At 38.9% G+C, this 26220-nt stretch overlaps 1 protein-coding gene across 1 annotated transcript in view; it reads left to right on the top strand.

Annotated features, from left to right (window-relative positions):
• The window catches only part of LOC130704551 (cAMP-specific 3',5'-cyclic phosphodiesterase 4D-like), a 636307-nt gene that overhangs the window by 288680 nt on the left and 321407 nt on the right, over nucleotides 1-26220 (top strand). The window contains exon 2 of the mRNA XM_057541517.1: nucleotides 13489-13623. Within this exon, the coding sequence (XP_057397500.1) occupies nucleotides 13582-13623 (42 nt within the window). The 5' untranslated portion in view covers nucleotides 13489-13581. The remainder of the gene's footprint in view (nucleotides 1-13488; nucleotides 13624-26220) is intronic.

Genomic DNA, 26220 nt, shown 5'->3' with positions numbered 1-26220 from the left:
CAGGAAACCACTATGGTAATGTTTAGATCTGGACCAAGAAGGTGACCTTTCTCTTAATTCACAACTTTAGAAAGTAGAACTCTATGTTCTTCCTTTGTCTCAGGACAAAGGAATCTGTATCACAGATTTAGCAGAGGGACACTGGGGCAAATGTCTAAGTTACCCACCGTATGTGTGGGGAGGGCAAATAAGTGGGCACTTAGGAGCTATGGCAACAACTCAAACTTTCATGAAAAGTCTGATTTTTATCCCCTCGTATGCTTCTTTTCTTTTAATGTTTGTAGTATTTAGTTCTTGCATTGCTGCCTCCTAATTTCTTGCCTGCACGTATTTTGGTGGATGATTCTTGGTAAATTGAGCTTGTTTTTATCGCAGTTCATTGTGACTGTCTTTTATAGTGATCAGACTTTTTTTTTTTATATGTGCCATATCTAACATTTTTCTTTCTAGATTAGAATCCAGTCAAGGAAAGAGAATGCCTATCCTGTTTTTACTTTCATGTCTATTTTATGCAGCCCTAGACAAATCTATCTTGATGAGGTGGAGAAGACATTAAATCGGAGAAAAATATATTATCCCTTGATCATTCATAGGCAACTGCACCCTAATAATCCTTTCTCCGTGAATCTAGAAAGTTTGGTGGATATCTGAGAGATTTGTACACTACCTGGCACATATGACATGCTCAATAAATATATATTTTAAATTAATGCATTTGAGTGGCTTTATAATTCAGCAATCACAACATATACATTATCAAGCAGAAGAAAAACTTAGTTCCAAAGGAGGTAAAGAATTTAAAAAAATTCCTCTGAAATATATAAAATACATTTAATAACCTCTCTAATATTTGCAGATAGTTAGAACCCTTTTCCACTCATATTTAGAGTGCATTGACACATTTGATGTTTAAATGAATAGAATTAACTGACATTTGCAGGGAACTTTGTATTTTCCAGAAAACTTTCTCAGACGTTATCTAATTCACCCCCATAATAACCCCATGAGGTGGGTTGTAGAAATATTGTTATCTTTACAGAGAAGCAAGTAAGTGGTAGAAGAAAAAAGGTAAGAGATTTTCCTAACACCGTCCAGCTTGTGTATATGACTCAGTGATGCAAGTGGAACCAATTTCTTCTGATGCCCAGTTCAGGAGGCTGACCGGTGAGGTGTACGGTGAGGCGTTTCCACTCTATAAATCCTCAGTCTCTAGGAAAGATCCTGTTTTAACTCTTTCTCCTTGCATTGAAGTAGCAAAATTTATACCCATGCTCCCACCCAGATTCCGTCTCTGAATGTGCCAGCACCCTCTACCTGACTTAGATGCTCTCTTCATTTTTATTTCTAAAGTGTTTTCTCTGCAGGAGCTGACTCTTTCTTCTCCCTAATTAACTTTTATGTGGAAACTCCTCTAGTAATGAAATTGCCTGTGCAAGTCTTCCCCCACCTGGTTGGCTTTTTAGTGCACCTGGAGGGAGAAAGCGTTTCTGCTGTCTCACCGCATGATCTTTGATGAGGCAGGAATTTGTAGGAACGAAGATAACTGCCTTCCTGAGAGGAGACCTTTTTTACCAAACATTCTTTGGTTTAGGCTCAGCTTTGATGCTTGCAAAGGTTACCACTTGTTGATAATTAAAATGCATTGGTTCATTTGTATCATTTTTTTTTTTTAGATTCCACATAAAAGCGATATCATATATTTACAAAAGAGGAATAGACTCACAGACATAGAAAACAAATTTAGGATTACCAAAGGGGAAAGCAGGGGGGAAGGATAAATTATAACTTTGGGATTAACAAATACACACTACTATATATAAAATAGATAAACAACAAGGACCTAATTACAGCACAAGGAACTATATTCAGTATCTTGTAATAACCTATAATGGAAAAAAATCTGAAAAACAATACATATATCTCTATCTATCTATCTATCTAACTGAATCACTGTGCTGTACAACTGAAACTAACACAACATTGTAAATTGACTACATTCCAATAAAAAAATGCATTGGTCCATGATTTTGGCAGCAAAGCAAGATGTCAGGGTAGACAAAAACATGGACTTTGAAGTCAGATAAATCAGGTTTGAATCCTGGTTCTACTACTATTTATTGGGCAATTTACTTCTTGGAGCTGATTTCCTCTTTTGTGTAGTGGGGATAATAACAGTATCTATCTCAAGAGTTGTTGGGAGGATTAAAGATAAATGATAGATGTTTTTCTTCTGATGAGATGAGATAACAGAAAAGTACCGTCTTCTTCATAGACTGCAGGTCAGATTTTCATGTCCCCTCCAGCTCCACCCTTCTCCCTGCCCGACCCTAGCAGGCTTTTTGCCCTGGGAGGTGTACACTACACTGAGGTGTAGGCAGCAGCTTTCTTTGCCCTCTGGCTTTGTTGCATTTACCTGATGGGGAGTCCCAGCAGGACATCAGAGGGATGGAGGAGAGTGAAATCAAGTTCATTCCCTCATCTCTTTCCCTTCAGGGTCACCTGAGGCTAGCTGCATCCCAGATAATAACCTCCCTTCTCAAGGCAGCCCACTCTATGACCATCTCCTCCTAGGGACTGTTGACCCATCCCTCTCCTGGTCCCTTTAGGCTGGGGTGGTAATAACTCCATTACTGCTAGCTCCAGCTACTTCACCATCCTTCGTGGATTCCTCTATTCTACGCACATCTTTTAAGATAGTCTCTTTACTAAACCCTCCTTAAATGATCCTAATATGAGTGTGCTATCTGTTACTCATGGGACCCAAACTGCTACATCATTTATTACTGCTTAATTGAAAGTGTATTTGCCCAAGATTCTTTTATTTAAAAGAGTTTGGAACTTTTAGGGGGAAAATGTGTGGTTGCTTGTCATTTGATATCAAGAGGAGAAAAATGTAATAATGATGGATGATGATGATGATGATGATGATGATAATGATGGTGATAGTCAGGCATTGTCTATGTGACAAGTGTACTCCTCGACACTACTTTATACACATTAGTTCATTTAAACTCAAACACACATGAGTATTTTTTTTGACCACATATAAATAACACTTTATTTGGAGATTAACCTCTCGTCAGAAGAAATCAACCACGAGAGGCCTCATGACAAAGGCCTTCTGACTCATCTTCCTGATACCCTCCCATGGTCCACTGTCCATACAACATCCAGAATGATCTGGATTACTCGAATCCAGATTATAATTATCTGGATTATTCTGGCCACTTAAAGTTTAAGTCAGATCATATCCTTCCCCTGCTCAAAACCCTCCCATACTTTCTCATCACATTTATTTATTTTTAAATTCTTTAAAAAATTATTTGTTTTATTTATTGTTTTTGGCTGCGTTGGATCTTTTTTTTTTTTTTTTTTTTTTTTAGGAATGAGACTGCTTTCATTTATTTGTAAATATTTATTGCATGTTTCTGTAATGCTGGTGTAGACAGCCCTCAAAAAGCCAAATGAGTTGCCATCTTGAAGGCTGCGTTGGATCTTCATTGCTGTGCGTGGGCTTTCTCTAGTTGCAGTGCACGAGCTTCTCATTGTCGTGGCTTCTCTTGTTGTGGAGCACGGGCTCTAGTAGTTGTGGCATGCGGGCTCAGCCCCTGTGGCTCATAGGCTCAGCAGCTGTGTCTTGTACGCTCTAGAGCGCAGGCTCAGTAGTTGTGGTGCACGGTAGTTGTGTGCTGCTCCACAGCATGTGGGATCTTCTCGGACCAGGGCTCAAACCAGTGTCCCCTGCGTTGGCAGGCGGATTCTTTTCTTTTTTTTTTAACATCTTTATTGGAGTATAATTGCTTTACAATGGTGTGTTAGTTTCTGATTTATAACAAAGTGAATCAGCTATACATATACATATATCCCCATATCTCTTCCCTCTTGCGTCTCCCTCCCTCCCACACTCCCTATCCCACCCCTCTAGGTGGTCACAAAGCACCAAGCTGATCTCCCTGTGCTATGTGGCTGCTTCCCACTAGCTATCTATTTTACATTTGGTAGTGTGTATATGTCCATGCCACTCTCTCACTTTGTCCCAGCTTACCCTTCCCCCTCCCCGTGTCGTCAAGTCCATTCTCTAGTAGGTCTGCGTCTTTATTCCTGTCCTGCCCCTAGGTTCTGCATGACCTTTTTTTCTCTTTTTTTTAGATTCCGTATATATGTGTTAGTATATGGTATTTGTCTTTCTCTTTCTGACTTACTTCACTCTGTATGACAGACTCTAGGTCCATCCACATCACTACAAATAACTCAATTTCGTTTCTCTTTATGGCTGAGTAATATTCCATTGTATATATGTGCCACATCTTCCTTATCCATTCATCTGTCAATGGAAACTTAGGTTGCTTCCATGTCCTGGCTATTGTAAATAGAGCTACAATGAACATTGTGGTACATGAATCTTTTTGAATTATGGTTTTCTCAGGGTATATGCCCAGTAGTGGGATTGCTGGGCCATATAGTACTTCTATTTTTAGTTTTTTAAGGAAACTGCATGCTGTTCTCCATAGTGGCTGTATCAACTTACATTCCCACCTACAGTGCAAGAGGGTTCCCTTTTCTCCACAGCCTCTCCAGCATTTATTGTTTGTAGATTTTTTGATGATGGCCATTCTGACTGGTGTGAGATGATATCTCATTGTTGTTTTGATTTGCATTTCTCTAATGATTAATGATGTTGAGCATTCTTTCATGTGCTTGTTGGCAATCTGTATATCTTCTTTGGAGAGATGTCTGTTTAGGTCTTCTGCCCATTTTGGATTGGGTTTTTTGTTTTTTTTGATACTGAGCTGCATGAGCTGCTTGTAAAATTTGGAGATTAACCCTTTGTCATTTGCTTCATTTGCAAATATTTTCTCCCATTCTGAGGGTTGTCTTTTAATCTTGTTTATGTTTTCCTTTGCTGTGCAAAAGCTTTTAAGTTTCATTAGGTCCAATTGGTTTATTTTTGTTTTTATTTCCATTTCTCTAGGATGTGGGTCAAATAGGACCTTGCTGTGATTTATGTAATAGAGCGTTCTGCCTATGTTTTCCTCTAACAGTTTTATAGTGTCTGGCCTTACATTTAGGTCTTTAATCCATTTTGAGTTTACTTTTGTGTACGGTGTTAGGGAGTGTTCTAATTTTATTCTTTTACATGTAGCTGTCCAGTTTTCCCAGCAACACTTATTGAAGAGGCTGTCTTTTCTCCATTGTATATTCTTGCCTCCTTTATCAAAGATAAGGTGACTATATGTGCGTGGGTTTATCTCTGGGCTTTCTATCCTGTTCCATTGATCTATATTTCTGTTTTTTGTGCCAGTACCATACTGTCTTGATTACTGTAGCTTTGTAGTCTAGTCTGAATTCAGGGAGCCTGATTCCTCCAGCTCCATTTTTCTTTCTCAAGACTGCTGTGGCTATTCGGGGTCTTCTGTGTTTCCATACAAATTGTGAAATTTTTTGTTCTAGTTCTGTGAAAAATGCCACTGGTAGTTTGATAGGGATTGCATTGAATTTGTAGATTGCTTTGGGTAGTAGAGTCATTTTCACAATGTTGATTCTTCCAATCCAAGAACATGGTATATCTCTCCATCTATTTGTATCATCTTTAATTTCTTTCATCAGTGTCTTATAGTTTTCTGAGTACAGGTATTTTTTCTCCTTAGGTAGGTTTATCCCTACGTATTTTATTCTTTTTGTTGCAATGGTAAATGAGAGTGTTTCCTTCATTTAACTCTCAGATTTTTCATCATTAGTGTACAGGAATGCAAAAGATTTCTGTGCATTAATTTTGTATCCTGCTACTTTACCAAATTCATTGATTAGCTCTAGTAGTTTTCTGGTAACATCTTTAGAATTCTCTATGTATAATATCATGTTATCTGCAAACAGTGACAGTTTACTTCATCCTTTCTGATTTGGATTCCTTTTATTTCTTTTTCTCCTCTGATTGCTGTGGCTAAAACTTCCAAAACAGTGTTGAATAATAGTGATGAGAATGGGCAACCTTGTCTTGTTCCTGATCTTAGTGGAAATGGTTTTAGTTTTTCACCATTGAGGACAATGTTGGCTGTGGGTTTGTCATATATGGCCTTTATTATGTTGAGGTAAGTTCCCTCTATGCCTACTTTCTGGAGGGTTTTTATCATAAATGGGTGTTGAATTTTGTCAAAAGCTTTTTCTGCATCTATTGAGATGACCATATGGTTTTTCTCCTTCAATTTGTTAATATGGTGTATCACATTGAATGATTTGCATATATTGAAGAATCTTTGCATTCCTGGGATAAACTCTACTTGATCATGGTGTATAATCCTTTTTAATGTGCTGTTGGATTCTGTTTGCTAGTATTTTGTTGAGCATTTTTGCATCTATGTTCATCAGTGATATTGGCCTATAGTTTACTTTCTTTGTGACATCTTTGTCTGGTTTTGTAATCAGGGTGATGGTGGCCTCGTAGAATGAGTTTGGGAGTGTTCCTCCCTCTGCTCTATTTTGGAAGAGTTTGAGAAGGATAGGTGTTAGCTCTTCTCTAAATGTTTGATAGAATTTGCCTGGGAAGCCATCTGGTCCTGGCCTTTTGTTTGTTGGAAGATTTTTAATCACAGTTTCAATTTCAGTGCTTGTGATTGGTCTGTTTATATTTTCTATTTCTTCCTGGTTCAGTCTCAGAAGGTTGTGCTTTTCTAAGAATGTGTCCATTTGTTCCAGGTTGTCCATTTTATTGGCATATAGTTGTTTGTAGTAATCTCTCATGATCTTTTGTATTTCTGTAGTGTCAGTTGTTACTTCTCCTTTTTCATTTCTAATTCTATCTGATCTGAGTCTTCTCCCTTTTTTTCTTGATGAGTCTGGCTAATGGTTTATCAATTTTGTTATCAATCTTCTCAAAGAACCAGGTCTTAGTTTTATTGATCTTTGCTATTGTTTCCTTCATTTCTTTTTCATTTATTTCTGATCTGATCTTTATGATTTCTTTCCTTCTGCTAACTTTGGGGATTTTTTGTTCTTCTTTCTCTAATTGCTTTAGGTGTAAGGTTAGGTTATTTATTTGAGATGTTTCTTGTTTCTTGAGGTAGGATTGTATTGCTATAAACTTCCCTCTTAGAACTGCTTTTGCTACATCCCATAGGTTTTGGGTTGTCGTGTTTTCATTGTCATTTGTTTCTAGGTATTTTTTCATTTCCTCGTTGATTTCTTCAGCGATCTCTTGCTTATTAAGTAATGTATTGTTTAGCTTCTATATGTTTTATTTTTTACAGATTTTTTCCTGTAATTGATATCTAGTCTCATAGCATTGCAGTCAGAAAAGATACTTGATAAGATTTCAATTTTCTTTAATTTACTAAGGCTTGATTTGTGTCCCAAGATATGATATATCCTGGAGAATGTTCCATGAGTGCTTCAGCGGAATTTGTATTCTGTTGTTTTTGGATGGAATGTCCTATAAATATCAATTGAGTCCATCTTGTTTAATGTATCATTTAAAGCTTGTGTTTCCTTATTCATTTTTATTTTTGATGATCTGTCCATTGGTGCAAGTGGGCTGTTAAAGACCCCTACTATGATTGTGTTACTGTCGATTTCCCCTTTTATGGCTGTTACTATTTGCCTTATGTATTGAGGTGCTCCTATGTTGGGTGCATAATTATTTACAATTGTTATATTTTCTTCTTGGATTGATCCCTTGATCATTATGTAGTGTCCTTCTTTGTCTCTTGTGACAGTCTTTGTTTTAAAGTCTATTTTGTCTGATATGAGAATTGCTACTCCAGCTTACTTTTGATTTCCATTTGCATGGAATATCTTTTTCCATCCCCTCACTTTCAGTCTGTATGTGTCCCTAGGTCTGAAGTGGGTCCCTTGTAGACAGTATATATACGGGTCTTGTTTTTGTATCCATTCAGCCAGTTTATGTCTTTTGGTTGGAGCATTTAATCCGTTTACATTTAAGGTAATTATCGATATGTATGTTCCTATTACCATTTTCTTAATTGCTTTGGATTTGTTATTGTAGGTCTTTTCCTTCTCTTGTGTTTCCTGCTAGAGAAGTTCCTTTACCATTTGTTGTAAAGCTGGTCTGGTGGTGCTGAATTCTCTTAGCTTTTGCTTGTCTGTAAAGGTTTTAATTTCTCCATCAAATATGAATGAGATCCTTGCTGAGTAGAGTAATCTTGGTTGTAGGTTTTTCCCTTTCATCACTTTAAATATGTCCTGCCACTCCCTTCTGGCTTGCAGAGTTTCTGCTGAAAGATCAGCTGTTAACCTTATGGGGATTCTCTTGTGTGTTATTTGTTGCTTTTCCCTTGCTGCTTTTAATATTTTTTCTTTGTATTTAATTTTTGATAGTTTGATTAATATGTGTCTTGGCGTGTTTCTCCTTGGATTTATCCTGTATGGGACTCTCTGAGCTTCCTGGACTTGATTAACTATTTCCTTTCCCATATTAGGTATGTTTTCAACTATAATCTCTTCAAATATTTCCTCAGTCCCTTTCTTTTTCTCTTCTTCTGGGGCCCCTATAATTCAAATGTTGGTGTGTTTAATGTTGTCCCAGAGGTCTCTGAGACTGCCCTCAATTCTTTTCATTCTTTTTTCTTTATTCTGCTCTGCAATAGTTATTTGCACTATTTTATCTTCCAGGTCACTTCTCCGTTCTTCTGCCTCAGTTATTCTGCTATTGATTCCTTCTAGAGAATTTTTAATTTCATTTATTGTGTTGTTCATCATTGTTTGTTTGCTCTTTAGTTCTTCTAGGTCCTTGTTAAACGTTTCTTGTATTTTCTCCATTCTATTTCCAAGATTTTGGATCATCCTTACTATCATTACTCTGAATTCTTTTTCAGGTAGACTGCCTATTTCCTCTTCATTTGTTTGGTCTTGTGGGCATTGTTTACCTTGGTCCTTCATCTGCTGTGTGTTTCTCTGTCTTCTCATTTTGCTTAACTTACTGTGTTTGGGGCCTCCTTTTTGCAGGCTGCACGTTTGTAGTTCCCGTTGTTTTTGGTGTCTGCCCCCAGTGGCTAAGGTTGGTTCAGTGGGTTGTGTAGGCTTCCTGGTGGAGGGGGCTAGTGCCTGTGTTCTGGTGGATGAGGATGGATCTTGTCTTTCTGGTGGGCAGGTCCATGTCTGGTGGTGTGTTTTGGGGTGTCTGTGACCTTATTATGATTTTAGGCAGCCTCTCTGCTAATGGGTGGGGTTGTGTTCCTGTCTTGCTAGTTGTTTGGCATAGGGTGTCCAGCACTGTAGCTTGCTGGTTGTTGAGTGGAGTTGGGTCTTGGCGTTGAGATGGAGATCTCTGGGAGATTTTCGCCGTTTGATATTATGTGGATCTGGGAGGTCTCTGGTGAACCAATGTCCTGAACTTGGCTCTCCGACGTCAGAGGCACAGGCCTAATGCCCAGCCTGAGCACCAAGACCCTGTCATCCACATGGCTCAGAATAAAAGGGAGAAAAAAGAAAGAAAGAAAATAAATAAATAAAATAGAATAAAGTTATTAAAATAAAAAATAAAAAAATTATTAAAAATTCAAAAAAAAATTTTTTTAATTAAAAAGTAATAAAAAAAAGAAAGAAGAGAGCAACCAAACCAAAAAAATAAATCCACCAATGATAACAAGCGCTAAAACTATACTAAAAAAAAAAAAAGAGACAGAACCCTAGGACAAATGGTAAAAGCAAAGCTATACAGACAAAATCACACACAGAAGCATACACATACACACTCACAAAAAGAGAAAAAGGAAACAAATATATATATTGTTGCTCCCAAAGTCCACCACCTCAATTTGGGATGATTCATTGTCTATTCAGGTATTCCAGAGATGCAGGGTACATCCAGTTGATTGTGGAGATTTAATCTGCTGCTCCTGAGGCTGCTGGGAGAGATTTCCCTTCCTCTTCTTTGTTCGCACAGCTCCTGGGGTTCAGCTTTGGATTTGGCCCCGCCTCTGCAAGTAGGTCGCCTGAGGGCGTCTGTTCTTCGCTCACACAGGACGGGGTTAAAGGGCCAGCTGATTCGGGGGCTCTGGCTCACTCAGGCCAGGGGGAGGGAGGGGTACAGAGGAGGCAGGGCGAGCCTGCGGCGGCAGAGGCCGGCGTGACGTTGCACCAGCCTGAGGCGCGCCGTGCGTTCTCCCCGGGAAGTTGTCCCTGGGTCACAGGAGCCTGGCAGTGGCGGGCTGCACAGCCTTCCGGGAGGGGAGGTGCGGATAGTGGCCTGTACTTGCACACAGGCTTCTTGGTGGCCACAGCAGCAGCCTTAGCGTCTCATGCCCGTCTCTGGGGTCGATGCTGATAGCCGCGGCTCGCGCCCATCTCTGGAGCTCATTTAGGTGGCGCTCTGAATCCCCTCTCCTCGTGCACCAGGAAACAAAGAGGCAAGAAAAAGTCTCTTGCCTCTTCGGCGGCTCCAGACCTTTTCCCGGACTCCCTCCCGGCTAGCTGTGGCGCACTAGCCCCTTCAGGCTGTGTTCACGCCGCCAGCCCCAGTCCTCTCCCTGCGATCCGACCGAAGCCCCAGCCTCAGCTCCCAGCCCCCGCCCGCCCCGGCGGGTGAGCAGACAAGCCTCTCGGGCTGGTGAGTGCTGCTCGGCGCCGATCCTCCATGCGGGAATCTCTCCGCTTTGCCCTCCGCACCCCTGTTGCTGCGCTCTCCTCTGCGGCTCTGAAGCTTCCCCCCCTCCGCCACCCACAGTCTTCGCCCGCGAAGGGGCTTTCTAGTGTGTGGAAACCTTTCCTCCTTCACAGCTCCCTCCCACTGGTGCAGGTCCCATCCCTATTCTTTGTCTCTATTTTTCCTTTTTCCTTTTGCCCTACCCAGGTACGTGGGGAGTGTCTTGCCTTTTGGGAGGTCTGAGGTCTTCTGCCAGCGTTCAGTAGGTGTTCTGTAGGAGTTGTTCCACATGTAGATGTATTTCTGATGTATTTGTGGGGAGGAAGGTGATCTCCATGTCTTACTCGTCTGCCATCTTGAAGCTCCTCCACACATGAGTATTATTATCTCCCTTTTTAAGATCTGGAAAAAGCTCAGAGGGGTTAAGTAACTTACGTAAAGCTACACAGAATGCCATTGGAGAGTTGAAATTCTAACCTGTCTATTTGGTTTCAAGATCCATACTCTTAGCAAGGCCTTGCTGCCTCCTAGGTAAACAGGCTGAGAAGGGCCATCACTTTAGTCATCAGTTTTCAGTTAAATCCCTTTGTCTATTCAGATTTCTACAGGTTCTTAATTCTTATAGGAAAGTACCGCTTAATGATGGTCTTTAAATATGTCAAGGCAAATTTGTTAAAAACCTGATTAATTCAGCAAATCTTATCAGGTCAAATCCATCATTTGTCTGATTTGACTGATTAGTTAATTTAAAACCACTGAGTCACTAGTCCACTGGGGCAACTATTCCATGGTTATCCTTAAGGGTACTCATTAAATACTGAATGAATAATTAAATATTTCAAATGAGTTTTTCTCTGATAGTGTGTAAGCTTCCCACAGCATTTAGCTGATTTTCCCCCTCCCTAGATATGAAATATTTGATTCACAGTTTATATTATTTCTGTTCACTTCTTAAATTGATCTGGGTGAATAACATAATTTCACATTTTCTGAGAACTTATGAAATGCTTGGCATTATAACTAATCAGTAAAGGTGACTAAATTCATGGAGGTATAGTAGCTGAGAACTTAGCATTTGTGGGTCAACTCCTCCCTCCAATCCCCACTCCCTTAAACAAAATCCATGCATACTCAAAGAAATCATTTTTATTCTAACAACTCACTTTTGATGGTGTATTTTTCTCTAACCTCAGACAAGTGTTTTCATCAACCCCGGAAACAGGCTTTCCTCCTCACTGCCATTTGGGTCCCCAAGTCATATCTAGGGATATTCTTAGCAACAATAAATTCTATTTCTCTGGCTCCAGCTCCACTTTGCTGTTGTGGGATCTCTGGCCTCCTTAAAGGCATCTCCCTTTTATCTTCATAAATCTTGAGGAGTGACTCACATGTGTTCAGACAAATCTTTGAGCCTTGAGAGGGCGCTACTGTGGGTTGCTGGGTGAAGGTCCCTGTCCACTCGCGTGGGGACCACTGGGTTCTCGTGCTGCTTTAGGCTGGCCTCCCCCAGGGGCCCACACAGACGCTGTGTTCCCCTGGAGTCCTCTCTCCTTTACTTTTGTATGTTTTTTAGAAGTCTGTATAGTTACTTTGTTTTGTTTATGTTTTTCAGTGTGTAACTCACACTACTTTGCATTTTGATATTTTTCAATCATTTGAGCAAAACAGACTTTTTCAGACCTTGCTCACTGTTACTCTTTTCCTTCAACCTCAGAAACAAGTCTTCTGAGAAGCTTAGAACAAATCTAAGTGACAGAACTACATGCTGTTAGGACCAGTCTATACGTACAATGTCAGAGGTCTTGTGGTTTTTTCAGGCCTGTCTGCCTCACCCTCTTTCCCTCAGGGTAGCTTCTTTCACAAAAGGCACTTCAACCCACATGCAAATACGCCCTATAAGTATGCAAATCATGTCCAGATATAGCTGAATATCAGAAATGAACACAACACATCTAACTATTCTATTTGCTCTTTCTTCGAAGCTCAAAACAGAATTTTCTTCTTAATGTCTGGCGGAAGTGAAGGTCAGGCAATGAGGCTATCATATTCATGTGGCAACTGCTGTAGAATAATTCTTTAATGGTTGCTGCTTGACCAGGTAAACAGTTTCTCTCAACCATTCCTTGCAACCTCTTTGAACCGAAAGGGTACATTTACACTAAGTTTACTGAAGAGCCACTGGAGAGTCTTCCATGTACTGTAGATTATTGCTAATGAAACAAGAGACCATTATGCAGTGGTCAGAGGGCTTGCAGATGTAGGTAAGATTCCAGCAGTGAACAAAGCTAACTTAGCGATCCCTTAATGCAGTGGTTCCCAATGTTTTTGGCACCAGGGACGGGTTTTGTGGAAGACAATTTTTCCATGGAAGGGGGTGGGGGAATGGTTCAGGCGGTAATGCAAGCCATGGGGAACAGCGATGAAGCTTCGCTCGCTGGCCCGCCGCTCACCTCTTGCTGTGCGGCCCGGTTCCTAACGGGCTGTGGAATGGTACCACGGCCCGGGGGTTGGGGACCCCTGCCTTAGTGGAAAATTGAGGGGTCTGTAGCTGTACCAGCCAGATCAGCACATACACGAGTCAGTATGCATTTTCATTTCATACATGTAACTTTAGGTTGTGGCTACCATACTTTTTTTTTTTTTTCAGCCACTAGAAATGTACATTTGAATGTTTAATGAGAAACAGATGGTGCCTGAAATCTCTAACTTACATTTAACAAAAACTGTTTTGGAAATGTTGCTCGTGTATACTTTTACTGCTTTAAACACAGCACCATTTTAACCTGTTTTGATGAATAATTGAAGAATTACTGTCCTACTCTAAGACAGCATTTCAAAGTGCATGTGTTAATCATATACTTGATTAAACATTTCCTTGCCTTTCTCTTCAGAATGCCAATTGGCTTTTGAGTGGATAAGTGTTGCAGTGAGAGCAGTGACGTTGAAAACAACTATTGCCTGTTTGAATTACTTAAAGCACCACCATGAAAAGAAATACCTGTGATTTGCTTTCTCGGAGCAAAAGTGTAAGTACTTTTTGTTTTCAGTTATTTTCTAAAACTGTGTACCCACAACTTTTTACTGTTTTCTTTTGGATTTTAATACTGTGCTTTCATGATGAGACTTGTGAGAAACCCTTGGTTAACTTTCAGTTCTCTGACTGTATGCAGCTTATTAACAAATGAAGACTTGTTTGTCTCTGTGGCCTGGTTGACATTTGATGGGAATTCTCTTTCAGCCAGTTTATATGCCTTACCATTCATTAGTATGTGCCTACTGGTATGATATTGGAAACCCTGATTTTTGGATGCATGCAGAAATATAAAAATTTGAAACTGAGGAAATTTATGTCTTGAATATCAAACTTTCTGGGCAAGTTCAAAAGGATAAATTGAACTTACATTACTAGGTACTTCAATCAATCACATTCTGCAAGTTCATGTACATGATGAATGATGTGAATACTTAATCAGTGGGTCATCACTTCCATGAGCTTTCTACCATGGCATGTGTCTTTAATCCTCTAATCTCCTCCTTTAAATTGTTTTTTTTTGTTTTTGTTTTTGTTTTTTAGTGAAAGTCCTCAAGGCCCTGATGGAGATTCTTATTTCCACTCAGTGTTCTTAAGGTGCCAAAGTGGTGATAATTTCTAGATTTCTATTATCTTATGAAAGAGAGCATAAGCAAATAGAGCAACTCAAAGAAAGCTACACAAGGCAGGGATGAAAGTAGACTGTTAATTTCCATCAGGCAAGCTCTAAGAACATGTCCCTTTGTTCATTTACCCAAGGGGAAAAAAGGCATCCAAACAGATGTAGTTATGACGTAGGAACATTCATTTGAAGGCATGAGAAAAACCACAAATACAAACACATTTCTCTAGTACGGGAACACTTTGTGTTACAACCAGTGATTCTATGGTGATGGCCCATGGCCATTTTAAATTCTTTCTATAGAATTAATTACCACTCAGCTTTTAAGGGTGAACAGTGCAGGAGTAATGGAGAGGGAAGTATAGTGCCCAGTAGGGCTTTTAAAAAAATGAGGATGTACCCAGAAGCGTGCCAGTTCTTGGACTGAGTACTGACTCTGTTTAATAACCAACCAAGGAAATTCAACAAATTCTGAGGGAATGTCCAAATTCATTTGTTTTACTTGTTGGTGTTTAGTTGTATGGATTATTGTGTAAAATCAAGGGCCATGGCATGGAGCCTGGAATTCCTTCTATTATCATAGAGCTGCTCATTGTAATGGGAGGTGACCTGCATACAAATTACCAAACTGCAAACACATCTTTCTGTTACTGAGCTTTTCTTATTATAAGTTAAATTTGAAAGCAAACCATGCATATAATACTTCCTTCTATTATTAAATTTCAGAAACATGTGATGTGAAAAATATGTATAAAGGTGAAAGGGAGAATATTTTCAATAATTAAAAATATATTATTAAACATTTCCCTGTTCTTGGAGGAAAATATTCTAAAGGCAAATGATTAACTGAGCTGTGACTTTAAGGACCTCCAAGTACTTCATGATGCTAGGAGATTTCCTATTTATATTTGCTTAATGCAAAAATTTTCATCTTGGTGGAAAGGCTCATGCTTCCCAGATTAAGAGAATCTGAGTTACATACACTTGTCCAAATGTAAACAGTAGAGCTCTCATTTCACTGCTTCTTAGCTTCTTGAAAATCCACTGGCGTAAAGAGAGTGCTTCCACTTAATTAAATGACTCTAAGCAGGAGATTACTGTTTATCCGAGAAAAGAGCCAGACTTTTTGCCTAGTGAGAAGTTGTCACTTCAGAGTTTTTAAATTTTATTTTGCACTGGTTTAAGAGTGTCACCCCTGCCCCTTAAGTCTTTGCCAAAACAGAGTCCAAAATTGTACACTTAGAAGTAGATGTTTCCCGTTTTTGATGAGGAAGGTTTAAAGAATTAATTTGATTTAGAATCTGAGAATGTTTTTCTTTGGCATTATGACATTTGAAAATCCAAAGAGAATGTTCTAGGTGTTAAAATGGGCTCTGCTCCTCCCTGTGTGTCTCCATGTATCTTGCTTCTGTCATTGTGAAAACTTAAGGAACACGAAAGAGGAGGGAAAAAAAGACCGTCTTTAGACAGTCACCTTATTTGTTCTTGAGCATTTAAAGCAGTGTTCATATTTTTCTCCTCTCATTCAAGACCTGGTGCAGTGTCCCTTTTAATGACAAATGCTCTGAATTCTTCCTTTATTTGGAAGGGATCCATGAAAAATTTTAACTATAAGAATGTAAACAAACCACTTTTTACTTAAAGCAACATTTTGCTGGTTTTGGAGGATAATTTGTAGTTGCAGTGGGTACAAAAGGGAGGAACTGGGCATATGGACAGTACCAAAGTGAGGCATGGCCCCATTGGCTACCGCCTACTTAAGGTTCTCCCGTTAAGTTCTGTGGTATGAAGGCCTTACCTCTTTTTAAAGTTTTCAAGCCACCTCTTATTGGACTGGCATTTTATTTTTGCAGGTATAATTAAAGTTCTAACATGACAGCTGTGTGTTTTATACCTCTTGGGGTGATTAAGACTATATTTTTTTCCGGGTGTTGGTTCTCTGTCCAAAAGGGCAGAGCTCAAACAGATTTCTCTCTGTGTTAACCTCAGGAAGTGTCTTTGCCATCTATGTAATCTGGGGGCAATTCTTGCTGTTCTGACTTTTGCTTCAATGGGACTGAACAAGTGACATTTGCACAACAATTACAAAATTTAAAATTTTAGTGTAAAACCATTTTATCTCAAAATAATGATTGGTAAAATGAGGTTTGGTGAGTTATTACTCTCCTATAAGTTTCATAGCTGGAAAATCCCATGTACAAGGGATGCTTTATTTTTATTTACTATTCTGAATCATAACGGATCAACTGATTTCTCTATTTAAAACTTGCCTTCTTCTGCCTCAGATATGTTTTCATGAAGCCATTTAATTTAATCTAGAGCAGCATTTACTTGTAAACATCTAGAATTTTTTTTCCCCTGCTACCTGCATAGCATAGCAATTTAGAACAGAGACAAAATAGTTAGCATAGAATATCCTTTCTGAGGCTGTTAGGAAATTTTATGAAAGCACTTGTAGCAACAACTCTGTTTTTAATTAAACAGTTTAATTTGCTACAGTGGTCAAGACTCTACCCCAGCCCTTTAGTGACCTGAGTTAACTCTATTGACTCTTTTCAATCCATTGGTTCCAAAGGGAAAGGAGCCATTTACAGTGACCCCATCCTCACATCTGTGACTCAAGCTTTCCTTGGCATTTCTCCACTGAAATATTAACATAGTATGACTCTTCCAAGGTTAAAAATTTAACTCTTGCAGCTTGTACTTCTGTTGAAAATAATTTTTAAAATAATAGATTTACTAGTCTTTGTATTCAGAATAATAATCATGATCTCCCAACATTAGGTTCTGGCATTTTTCAATATGGATATACTTTCACTGATCTAGCTTTTTATTGTCTACCCGGTATAAGGGAGCTGATGTGATAAAGTACAGCAATCTCCAATGTGGGCTTTAAAAAGAAAATATTAGGAATTCTATTTATATTTACCTTTTACTGTCATCTGTTTTCAAAATTAGTATAGTTTAGAGATCACTGGTGCAGTCAAAACAGAATAGTTGTTGAGTTCAGAGATGTGGAATCAATCCCCAGATCCACTGGTGTTTAAAGATCTGACTGTTAGTAAATTACTTAATTTTTTTGAACCTTAGTGTCTTTATCTGTAAGATAGAAAAAATATCATAATGAAGGTGAAAACACCTATCACATAATAAGTTGCTTGATAAATTCTATTTTGAGGTTTGCAGATGCTTTTTTGTAGCTACAGAGCAGAGTGATAGTATCTGGCCCAGAAATGGATCAAATGGAAATGCCTGGAAATGAAGCAAGTTCTGCTCGCTAAAGGGGTTCAAGTCTAGCTTCCAAGACCATTTAGTCAATATGTATATCATGTTAAAGATTCAGGCATAAGATAGGTGGTTAAACTAGGTGAGAGTTCTGTTTTCTATCAGTTATGAGTTTCTTTGATTCTAGGTCATGTTGTACCATTCATAAAACTGAATTGAAAATCAGTTCCCAGGTAAATATAAAATCAAAGCATTGGGGCAAAAAGAGTATATTATCAGCTCAGGCTGCCATAACAAAATACTGCAGACTAGGTGGCTTAAATAAGAGAATTTTATTTTCTCACAGTTCTGGAGGCTGAAGTCCAAGATCAAGGTGCTGGCTGATTTGGTTCCTGGTGAGAGCTCTCTTCCTGGCCTTCTCACTGTGTCCTCATGTGGTAGATGAGAGAGAGAGCAAGCTCTCTGGTGTCTCTTCTTATAAGGGCACTAATCCCATCATAAGGACCTCACCTCATGACCTCATCTAACCCTGATTACCTCCCAAAGGCCCCACCTCCAATATAATTACATTGGGGGTTAGGATTTCAACATACGAATTTTGGAGGACACAAGTATTCAGTCCATAACAGTGAGTTTGATAATTTTAAGGGATGATATTAATAAGTGACTGTGATATTTATGCCCAAAGGTTGGTGGCTGATATTCTGGAGTCCACATATTCTCCCAACTGGATAACACTGAAAATTATCCAGTTAACATGTTTCTCTTCATTTCCTATTTTCTAGATTTTATGTTAGGGGAACTCAGTGATGATTTTTGAGATTCCAATCAGCTCTTCATAGACCTTAGGGGCTAATTTTAATTTTACTTAAAATATTTTTCCTCCCTTTACTATTCCTATTTTGCTTATTTTATACTGTTTGTTCTTAACATGCAATCCAGTAACATAAGTCTCCAAAGTACTTTTTCCTGTCAGTGGGTTTACCAGTTGAGCTAACTTTTCAGAGGTTTGTAAATTTCAGACCTGATTATCTCTGAGCCAACCCAGTTCTCTCTATCAATGCCACTGCTTTTATGCTAACCAGGAATGAGAAGTAAAGGTACAGACAAGGGGAGAGACACATAAAATTGTCTATACTGATAGTGTATTTTTAAATCAGGGGTTATTTAAAAAAATTTTTTTAAGTACTTTTCCTTATAATATCTCTGTTGGTATTCTCTCAGCTCATGAATTTTTATAGACCTTCCCATCTAGAGAATGAACTGGATAAATTTTCATTTTTCTTCATTAATCAACTCTCTTATGTATTGAATTCTAATGTATCTTGTAGTATTTTACATTAAATTCTCAGTTTCTTAGTACCTTGTATCATTTTCTTCCTACCAGTTTGGAGAGATTTACGATATCCTCTGCTCAATAGGATTTGTTGGTTTCTTGACGAAATTGCCCTCTATTTGACTTAGGATTCTTTCGGATGCTCTACACTTGGATAAAATTGTCATTCACTAGATGTCTGTTAATTGATGTTCCCTATTCTTTTTTGGTAGAATTGTTGTTTAGTATTTATTCAAAACTGGAAGCAAATCCTGGGCTGTTTGGAGGGCACAGAGTATCTGGGAAGTATTTAGCATTCTGAATTTAAAGCCCATCTAAATGGGCTTCCAGTTTTGAGACTAAGAGCCAGGAGCCCACCTGGTGAAGTATGCCCAGCAGGCTTCCTAGAATCTCCTCTTTTCACAAAAGACTTTAGATGTCCAAAATTTGTAAACCAAATTTATCTTTTTCTTAAAAAATAATGTTTTCCAGTTGTACTTTTACATTGCTGAGTTTTGAGAAGCAACTGCCCTTTTAATGGCCCAAGCTGAGAAATTGATGCCATTTCATCGCATTGGTGCCTACTTGGAGAGGGGAGACTGAAAAGAAATTTAGAAAAGCTGATACATTTTGTTAGGGCACTTCAGAGGTATCTGCATTTGATTGTTCCTCACAATTACTCTGTAAGACTGATTATTCTGGGGGCTTTATGGTTCAAGTAAAAATAATGGATCCCTTTCCAGACTGGCCTCCTTCCTCTGCTATATCCATCACCACCTAAGGTATGAGACTGACAGAATTGTAGCAGCTTAGATTCCTGATGAAGTTAAGTATATAGAAACTGGATTTTTCACTGCTGGTCTCTCTTTAAGTCCAAAGAGGGTCGGAGGAGATACTATTGGTAAAGACGCTTTGAAACGTGCAAAGTACAAAGCAAAACTAAAATAATATTCTTGCTTGTCTCTTTGTTAGCAATAAACTGAAATGAGAACTTGTAGTTTCAGAGGTTTTATTCCTTTGGTCATTACTCCTGCCTTCATGCTTGTGCTCTTTCTTTACAAAATCCAAAAAATATTTATTGAATGGCTACTGTGTGTTAGGAAATGTGCTTGCTAGGCTCTGGGTATCCAATTGGGAGTAAGATACATATGGTCTCTACTCTTATAAAGCATATTTGACAACTAAATTTATAACTTCTATAATATTCTATTTATTATTTCATCCCCCCACCCCACCCTGACTGCCCAAGCCTGTCCCACTTTAATCTTTAATTCTTCCCAGGGATGCTGAAGTCGCATCCCTCTTACACCTATGTGTACTTGTTCTTTGCATCCTGGGTATCCTCTTTGGCAGGATATTTTAAAATGTGAATAATGTGCCATGATTGTCAATTACGCTCATTGTTTCAGAAACATAGATTATTTTCAAGTGGTTAAAAAGAATTTTTCTCAGATAATCAACAATAGTGCAAGAATAGCCGAGTATAAATGAATGTGCGTATGGAGGAAAGGTCTGAAAAAGTCGGGGCTGATCAGCCACCATTTGCTCTGAAATCAATCACATGACAATTTTAGTGGCCATAGTCAATCATTACATTGTTGCCTTTGAAAAACACCTCCACTTTTTTTTCCTGATATTGTGATGTGTTTGCTATTTCACTTTTGGACACTTTCGAGTTGGAGTTGAATTCTGAATGATTGTATCCAAGAAATAATTGCCTATATTGTACTTCACAATGTAAACATCAAAGATACATAAAAATGGAGAGGAGTTTTGTTGAGTTGATGATAAATATTAAGGAATGACTCGTACAGATAGTATTGCTCTGTAACAAAGTGAAATTATGAAGAAAAGCATAATAATTTGGTGAAGTTTTCTATTAATAGTATATTGCTCCAGAAAAAAATGTTTACTTATAAAGGCCACTTAGTTTTAATTAAAGCCAGTTCTCTTTTTCTTAAGTTAGACTTAGGTGTCATTTTTTATTATTAAAATGGCCACCTATAAGCAAGTATTTTGAAGGTTAAAAATGATGTCAGTTAAACTTATCAATGTGTTTACACAGTTTCCCAAGGTCAGTGCTTTCAAAGTCAGCCCAGGGATGGTCCTTAAGGTCCTGAGGTGCAGTCCAGGTTTTGCCACTTTGTATCTATGTCCTGGTAGGGGAAGGAGGATGAGAAAACCATAAATCATTAGATTATTATCAAATGCTCTCCGTATCTACTATGATTGTTTCAAGGGTAAAATGAGAAAACAGTATTGAAAGCACATTGCAAAATAAAAATAAACAACAAGCCAAACCAACCAAGTAAAAACACCCCCAGATAATGTTGTTTGGTACTCAACTGTAACACATGCTTCTGTACCAAGTGATTTAAGTTTTAGGCATTTTTTAAAAAATAGAATTGGTCCATTGATAAACAGATTAACAAAAAAACCTTCACTTCTACTGTTAGAAAAAGTCATTCTTGACAGTTCACACGTTCCCCTAAGTTGTGGATACTAAAAGCCTTTATGCCACGGCCAAGAATGGTTAATGGTTATGTAGTTAGAGCCCCTGACCTTGCTTCCTAGTTCCTTCTATTGCCTAGATTGGTCACACACCACACACATGGAATTTGGGGTACAGGTCCAGTATTAGCACAAGCACTGGGAATAAGACATTTAGCTTATAACTCTCTTAGGGTCATATCTGTCCTCCCCGCAAACTCCTTACTATATGGAAGCCTGGACTTCGGTGCTGGCAATAATGCTTCTGTGCTAGTGATTTGGCCATGTTTATAGCCCTCAGCCTCCTGAATTTAATTCAGTCAACAAAATTTATTAAGCCCTCACCAACTATTAGACTGTACTACAGCAGTCATACCCCATGGAGCTGCACACCAAATGATACCCCAGAAGTTCGGAGAATTAGCAGTCCACCAATTCACTTCCAGATTGAGATTTAAGCTCTTCAGAGAATCTGGCTCACTGAGCATTAACAACCAAATGTATTACAACTACTCAAACAATAATACCACAGTGCTACAACAAAAATCATCTTTTCCACAAACTCATTTAATACAAAAAGCTACAAGTTTTACAGGTCTTCATTTCTGCTTTGTACTTTAAAATATTAAATGCCCAACTTATGTTTTTCTAGAAGAGGCCATTACATAGCATTAATTTACCAGCAGGGTTGCATTTCAATATAAGATGAATCATACCAAGCGAGATCTAGATATTGCTCAGAAGCAATAGTCTCTGAAGGGATATTCGAAGATAAACAAGGGCGTTGAGGAAACCATGAGAAATCCCCAGAATGTACACATAGAAAGACATAAAAGATTCTTTTTCTGTTCTTGTTGAATTGCTCATGCAGAAATTCAGAAGATGTATTTCCTCACCCAATATAAATGAAATAATTGGCAAAGTAGTCAGAGAGGAGCATCTCCTCCAGTGGGTAGTGTTGTTATCTATTTAGAAAGCATTTGTATGTTCTGACTTCCCAAAGCAGTGCTGAAAAACTTTTAAGGTGAGAAGGGAAAGCCGAAAACACGCCCCCCCCAAATGGAGTTAGATGTTGACAAAAGTGGCTTAGAATGGATATAAGTGAAAAACTTTCTGATAGAGTTTCCTAATGTTGGCACAGTCTTTTCTGAGGAGATTATGAGATGGTCTTATAACAATATCTTTCAGAGTTCTGATCAAGTCTCTATGTTCTTTTAGATATATTGTTTGCATAAGCAAGGTCAGTTCTCAGCAGAGAGCATCCCCATTCCACTAAAAATATTCGAAGGGACTGAATTATCAATGAATCCAGTCACTAAACCCTATTACTTCTATTACTCCCAGAAGAATAACTTCTTAACTTCAGAACATTGAGGGGTTCTGGGGTAAACTATCCAACTTCTAGTTTAAGCTCAGAGATGTAGAATGTTGCAAAGAGTGGCAGTCCCACCCTGCCATCAAGTAAAAATCTAGACACACTACATATTCATGACTTTAAAAAAATCCATCAGAGAATTGAGGTTGTAGAACAACCAAGCAACCCCAAATCTGGAAAGAGATAGGCAGACACTTGTCAAGAAGAAGAGAAAGGATGCCGTCCTTTGTTTACATCAGATGCTATGTAAAGCAGTAAGGAGAGTCAGAGAAAATTTTTAATGAATTGCTAGAGGTTGAGTGTGTGCTAGCGTGAGAGTATGGACACACTGGCCGTTGCATACGCAGGGTTGGGGGGGAATCCTGTAGCAGACTTTTCCTCTACAGACCTCACCAGGTGCTCACAGGGAAGACTGGGGAGAACAACAGCCACTATTGAAACCAGACCCATCTCCCCAGTGGAATTAAAGAGTTACTCTCTAAAGGGAAGAGCAGTAAGAACTTCTGACTTAGGGTACTGGGGGAAATCCATTGGTGAAGAAGGGAACAGGAAAATAAAGCTCTATCTTCAGGGTGGGAGGTAAGAATATGTGCTAGGACCAGCACTACAGTTGGAGGAGGAGCAGAGGCACTTGTGATGACCAAATCCCTAAGCCCCGGGAGCACAGTGCCTATCTAAGACTGAGGCTTAATCAGAACATCAAGGAACACTCTTCTTCCCTGATCTCCCGTCAACATCCTAACAAGCACTGAGTGAAAGTAACAGTGGAATAGGCTGCAAGAGCTTCCAGAGACAGATCCTCTGGGGGCCCAGCACAAAGGAGAGACCCAAAACTAAGGATGGAGCAGATATTAAGAAAATAACCACTGGACAGCCATTCCATAATCCAGGGTTCCCCAACCCCCAGGTTGGTCCACAGCCTGTTGGGAACCGGGCTGCACAGCAGGAGGTGAATGGTGGGTGAGCGAGCGAAGCTTCTTCTGCCGCTCCCCATCACTCGTATTACTGCCTGAACCATCGCTTGCGTTACTGCCTGAATCATCACCCCCGCCCGCATCTGCAGAAAAATTGTCCTCCACGAAACTGGTTCCTGGTGCCAGGAAGATTGCGGACTGCTGCCATAACCTATGCACGCGGTGTTGTTAGAGAAATTTGATGCCTGTGGTGCACTGAGGTTAATCATAAGAACAAAACCCCTCCAATCTAGTCCCGTTCCTGACTAGATTAATTCAAATTCCCATGCAAAAGGCCTAGCAGAAGGAAAACTGTGCTCATCTTTAAGCATAAAAATTTATTCACCTCAGTATCCACTGTCCAACACAAGATATCCAATTTTCAGTAAAAAAATTATTAGGCAAATAGACAAGAGAAAATACTTCAAAAGGAAAAAATAATATACAGAAGCATCCCAGATATGGCACAAATGTTAAAATTATCAGACTAGGAATTTAAATATGATTAGTATGTTAAAGTCTCTAATGGAAAAGATTGACAACATGTAAGATCAAATAGATAATTTCAGCAGAGAGACGGAAACTATAAGAAAGAATCAAATGAAATGCTAGAAATAAAAAACACAGTAACAAAGATGGAGAGTGTCTTTGGGCCTATTAGTAGGCTTGACACAGACAAGGACAGAATCAGTGAAATTGAAGATAAGTCAGTAGAAATTACTCAAACTGGAATACAAAAAGGAAAAAAAATGTAGAAAAAAGAGAACATAGCAGATCATCCAAGAGCTATAATATAATAAAAGTGGTATAGCATATGCATAATTGAAATCACAGAAGGAAAAGAAAGAGAAATTGAGATAGAAGAAATGTTTGAAGAAATAATGACTGAAAATTTTTCAAAATTAATGACACACACCAAATCAGACTCTAAAGCTCAGAGTACACCAAGCAAGATACATACCAAAGTACACACACACACACACACACACACACACAAACACACACTCACACTCACAGAAGCATATCGTATTCAAATGGCTGAAATCAAGACACAAAACGAACATCTTGAATGTAGAGAAAGAAGACAAATTACATACAGAGGAACAAGGATGAGAATTACAGTACACTTATCCTCAGAAACTATGCCCGCAAGAAGACACAGGAGTGGCATCTTTAAAGTACTGAGACAAAACTGTTAACCTAGAATTCTATACCCAGTAAGAATATATTTAAAATATGCAGTAAAAATACTTTATTGGAGTGAACTATTCCAGTTTCCTATCTTTTTTGTGTCCCCCAAATAACATGCACATATGCTCTCATGATACTTGCTTTCCTTCTGCAAGTCTGAGAGGATGAAGATATTCCTCCTGTTCAGGACCAACACCTCCAGCTCCTCAGAGGACTTAGTCAATTACCCCCTCCCTCCTACATGCTCAACTGCAGTTTTGCTCATCTCTTTTCTATCTCTCCTTTTGGCCTTGGTAAATGAATTAGATCTTCAATTTGCATTTGACACTGCTACCCATGTGTACTTCTTTGGACAATTCCTCTTCTCTTCCTGATATTTATTTAAATATTTCCTTTCAGGTCTGTATGCCCCTTAAACAATGCTGTTCCCCAAGATCCTGTCTTTGGCCCACAAGATATTCTAAGATAATCTTACCTCCTTTCCAGTCTTTATCTGTTTTCTGTTTGTGTCTAAATCTCCATGTCCATTTCAGATTTCTAGTTTTAGTTTCAGAATTTTGTTCAGTTGCAGGTTGGACATTCATTATCTCTACACATTTCCCAAACTAGATTCATGCACTATTCTTTCTTCTCTCTAAACATGCTTCTGCTTCTCTATTGTCTACTGCATTTGCTGCCCCAGGCATCAAGCCAATGGCCTAAGCCAGAGCCCTGGGAACCTTCCTCAACTCCTTGCTCATTATCCCTCCCAACATCTAAACAAGCAACAAATGTTACTGCAGTTATCTGAGTCTTCCTCATTCCAACTGTACTTCCTACTCTGCCAATGACTTGGGAATCACTTTATTTTTCCTTACCATGCTGGGTGTCATTAAAGTATATACCAAAGTAGAGAGGACCAGTAAAATTATGTATGTGTTGTATATGGAAGCTAGTAACATTTGTTACTTTATCCATTTCTGTTGCAGATCTTACTTTTTCCTATTAGCAGTGTACTGTCTTGTTTTGAATCTATATCTTTTCACAATTGCTTTTGATTAGAATTTAAACTAGCTCTTAAAGGCTAAATCTGCAACAAAGTAGAAGCTGACTTTATTTTTTTTTTTTAACTTTTTTTTTTTTTTTTATAGCTACTTTATTTATTTATTTATATTTATTTATTTTTTGGCTGTGTTGGGTCTTCGGTTCGTGCGAGGGCTTTCTCTGGTTACGGCAAGTGGGGGCCACTCTTCATCGCGGTGCAGGGACCACTCTTCATCGCGGTGCGCGGGCCTTTCACTATCGCGGCCCCTCCCGTTGCGGGGCACAGGCTCCAGACGCGCAGGCTCAGTAGTTGTGGCTCACGGGCCCAGCTGCTCCGTGGCATGTGGGATCTTCCCAGACCAGGGCTCGAACCCGTGTCCCCTGCATTAGCAGGCAGA

Source organism: Balaenoptera acutorostrata, chromosome 2 (genome assembly GCF_949987535.1).
Source record: "Balaenoptera acutorostrata chromosome 2, mBalAcu1.1, whole genome shotgun sequence".
Classification (NCBI taxonomy): Eukaryota; Metazoa; Chordata; class Mammalia; order Artiodactyla; family Balaenopteridae; genus Balaenoptera; species Balaenoptera acutorostrata.
The sequence above is the reverse complement of the archived record's forward strand: the minus strand, read 5'-3'. Positions and strand labels throughout refer to the sequence as shown.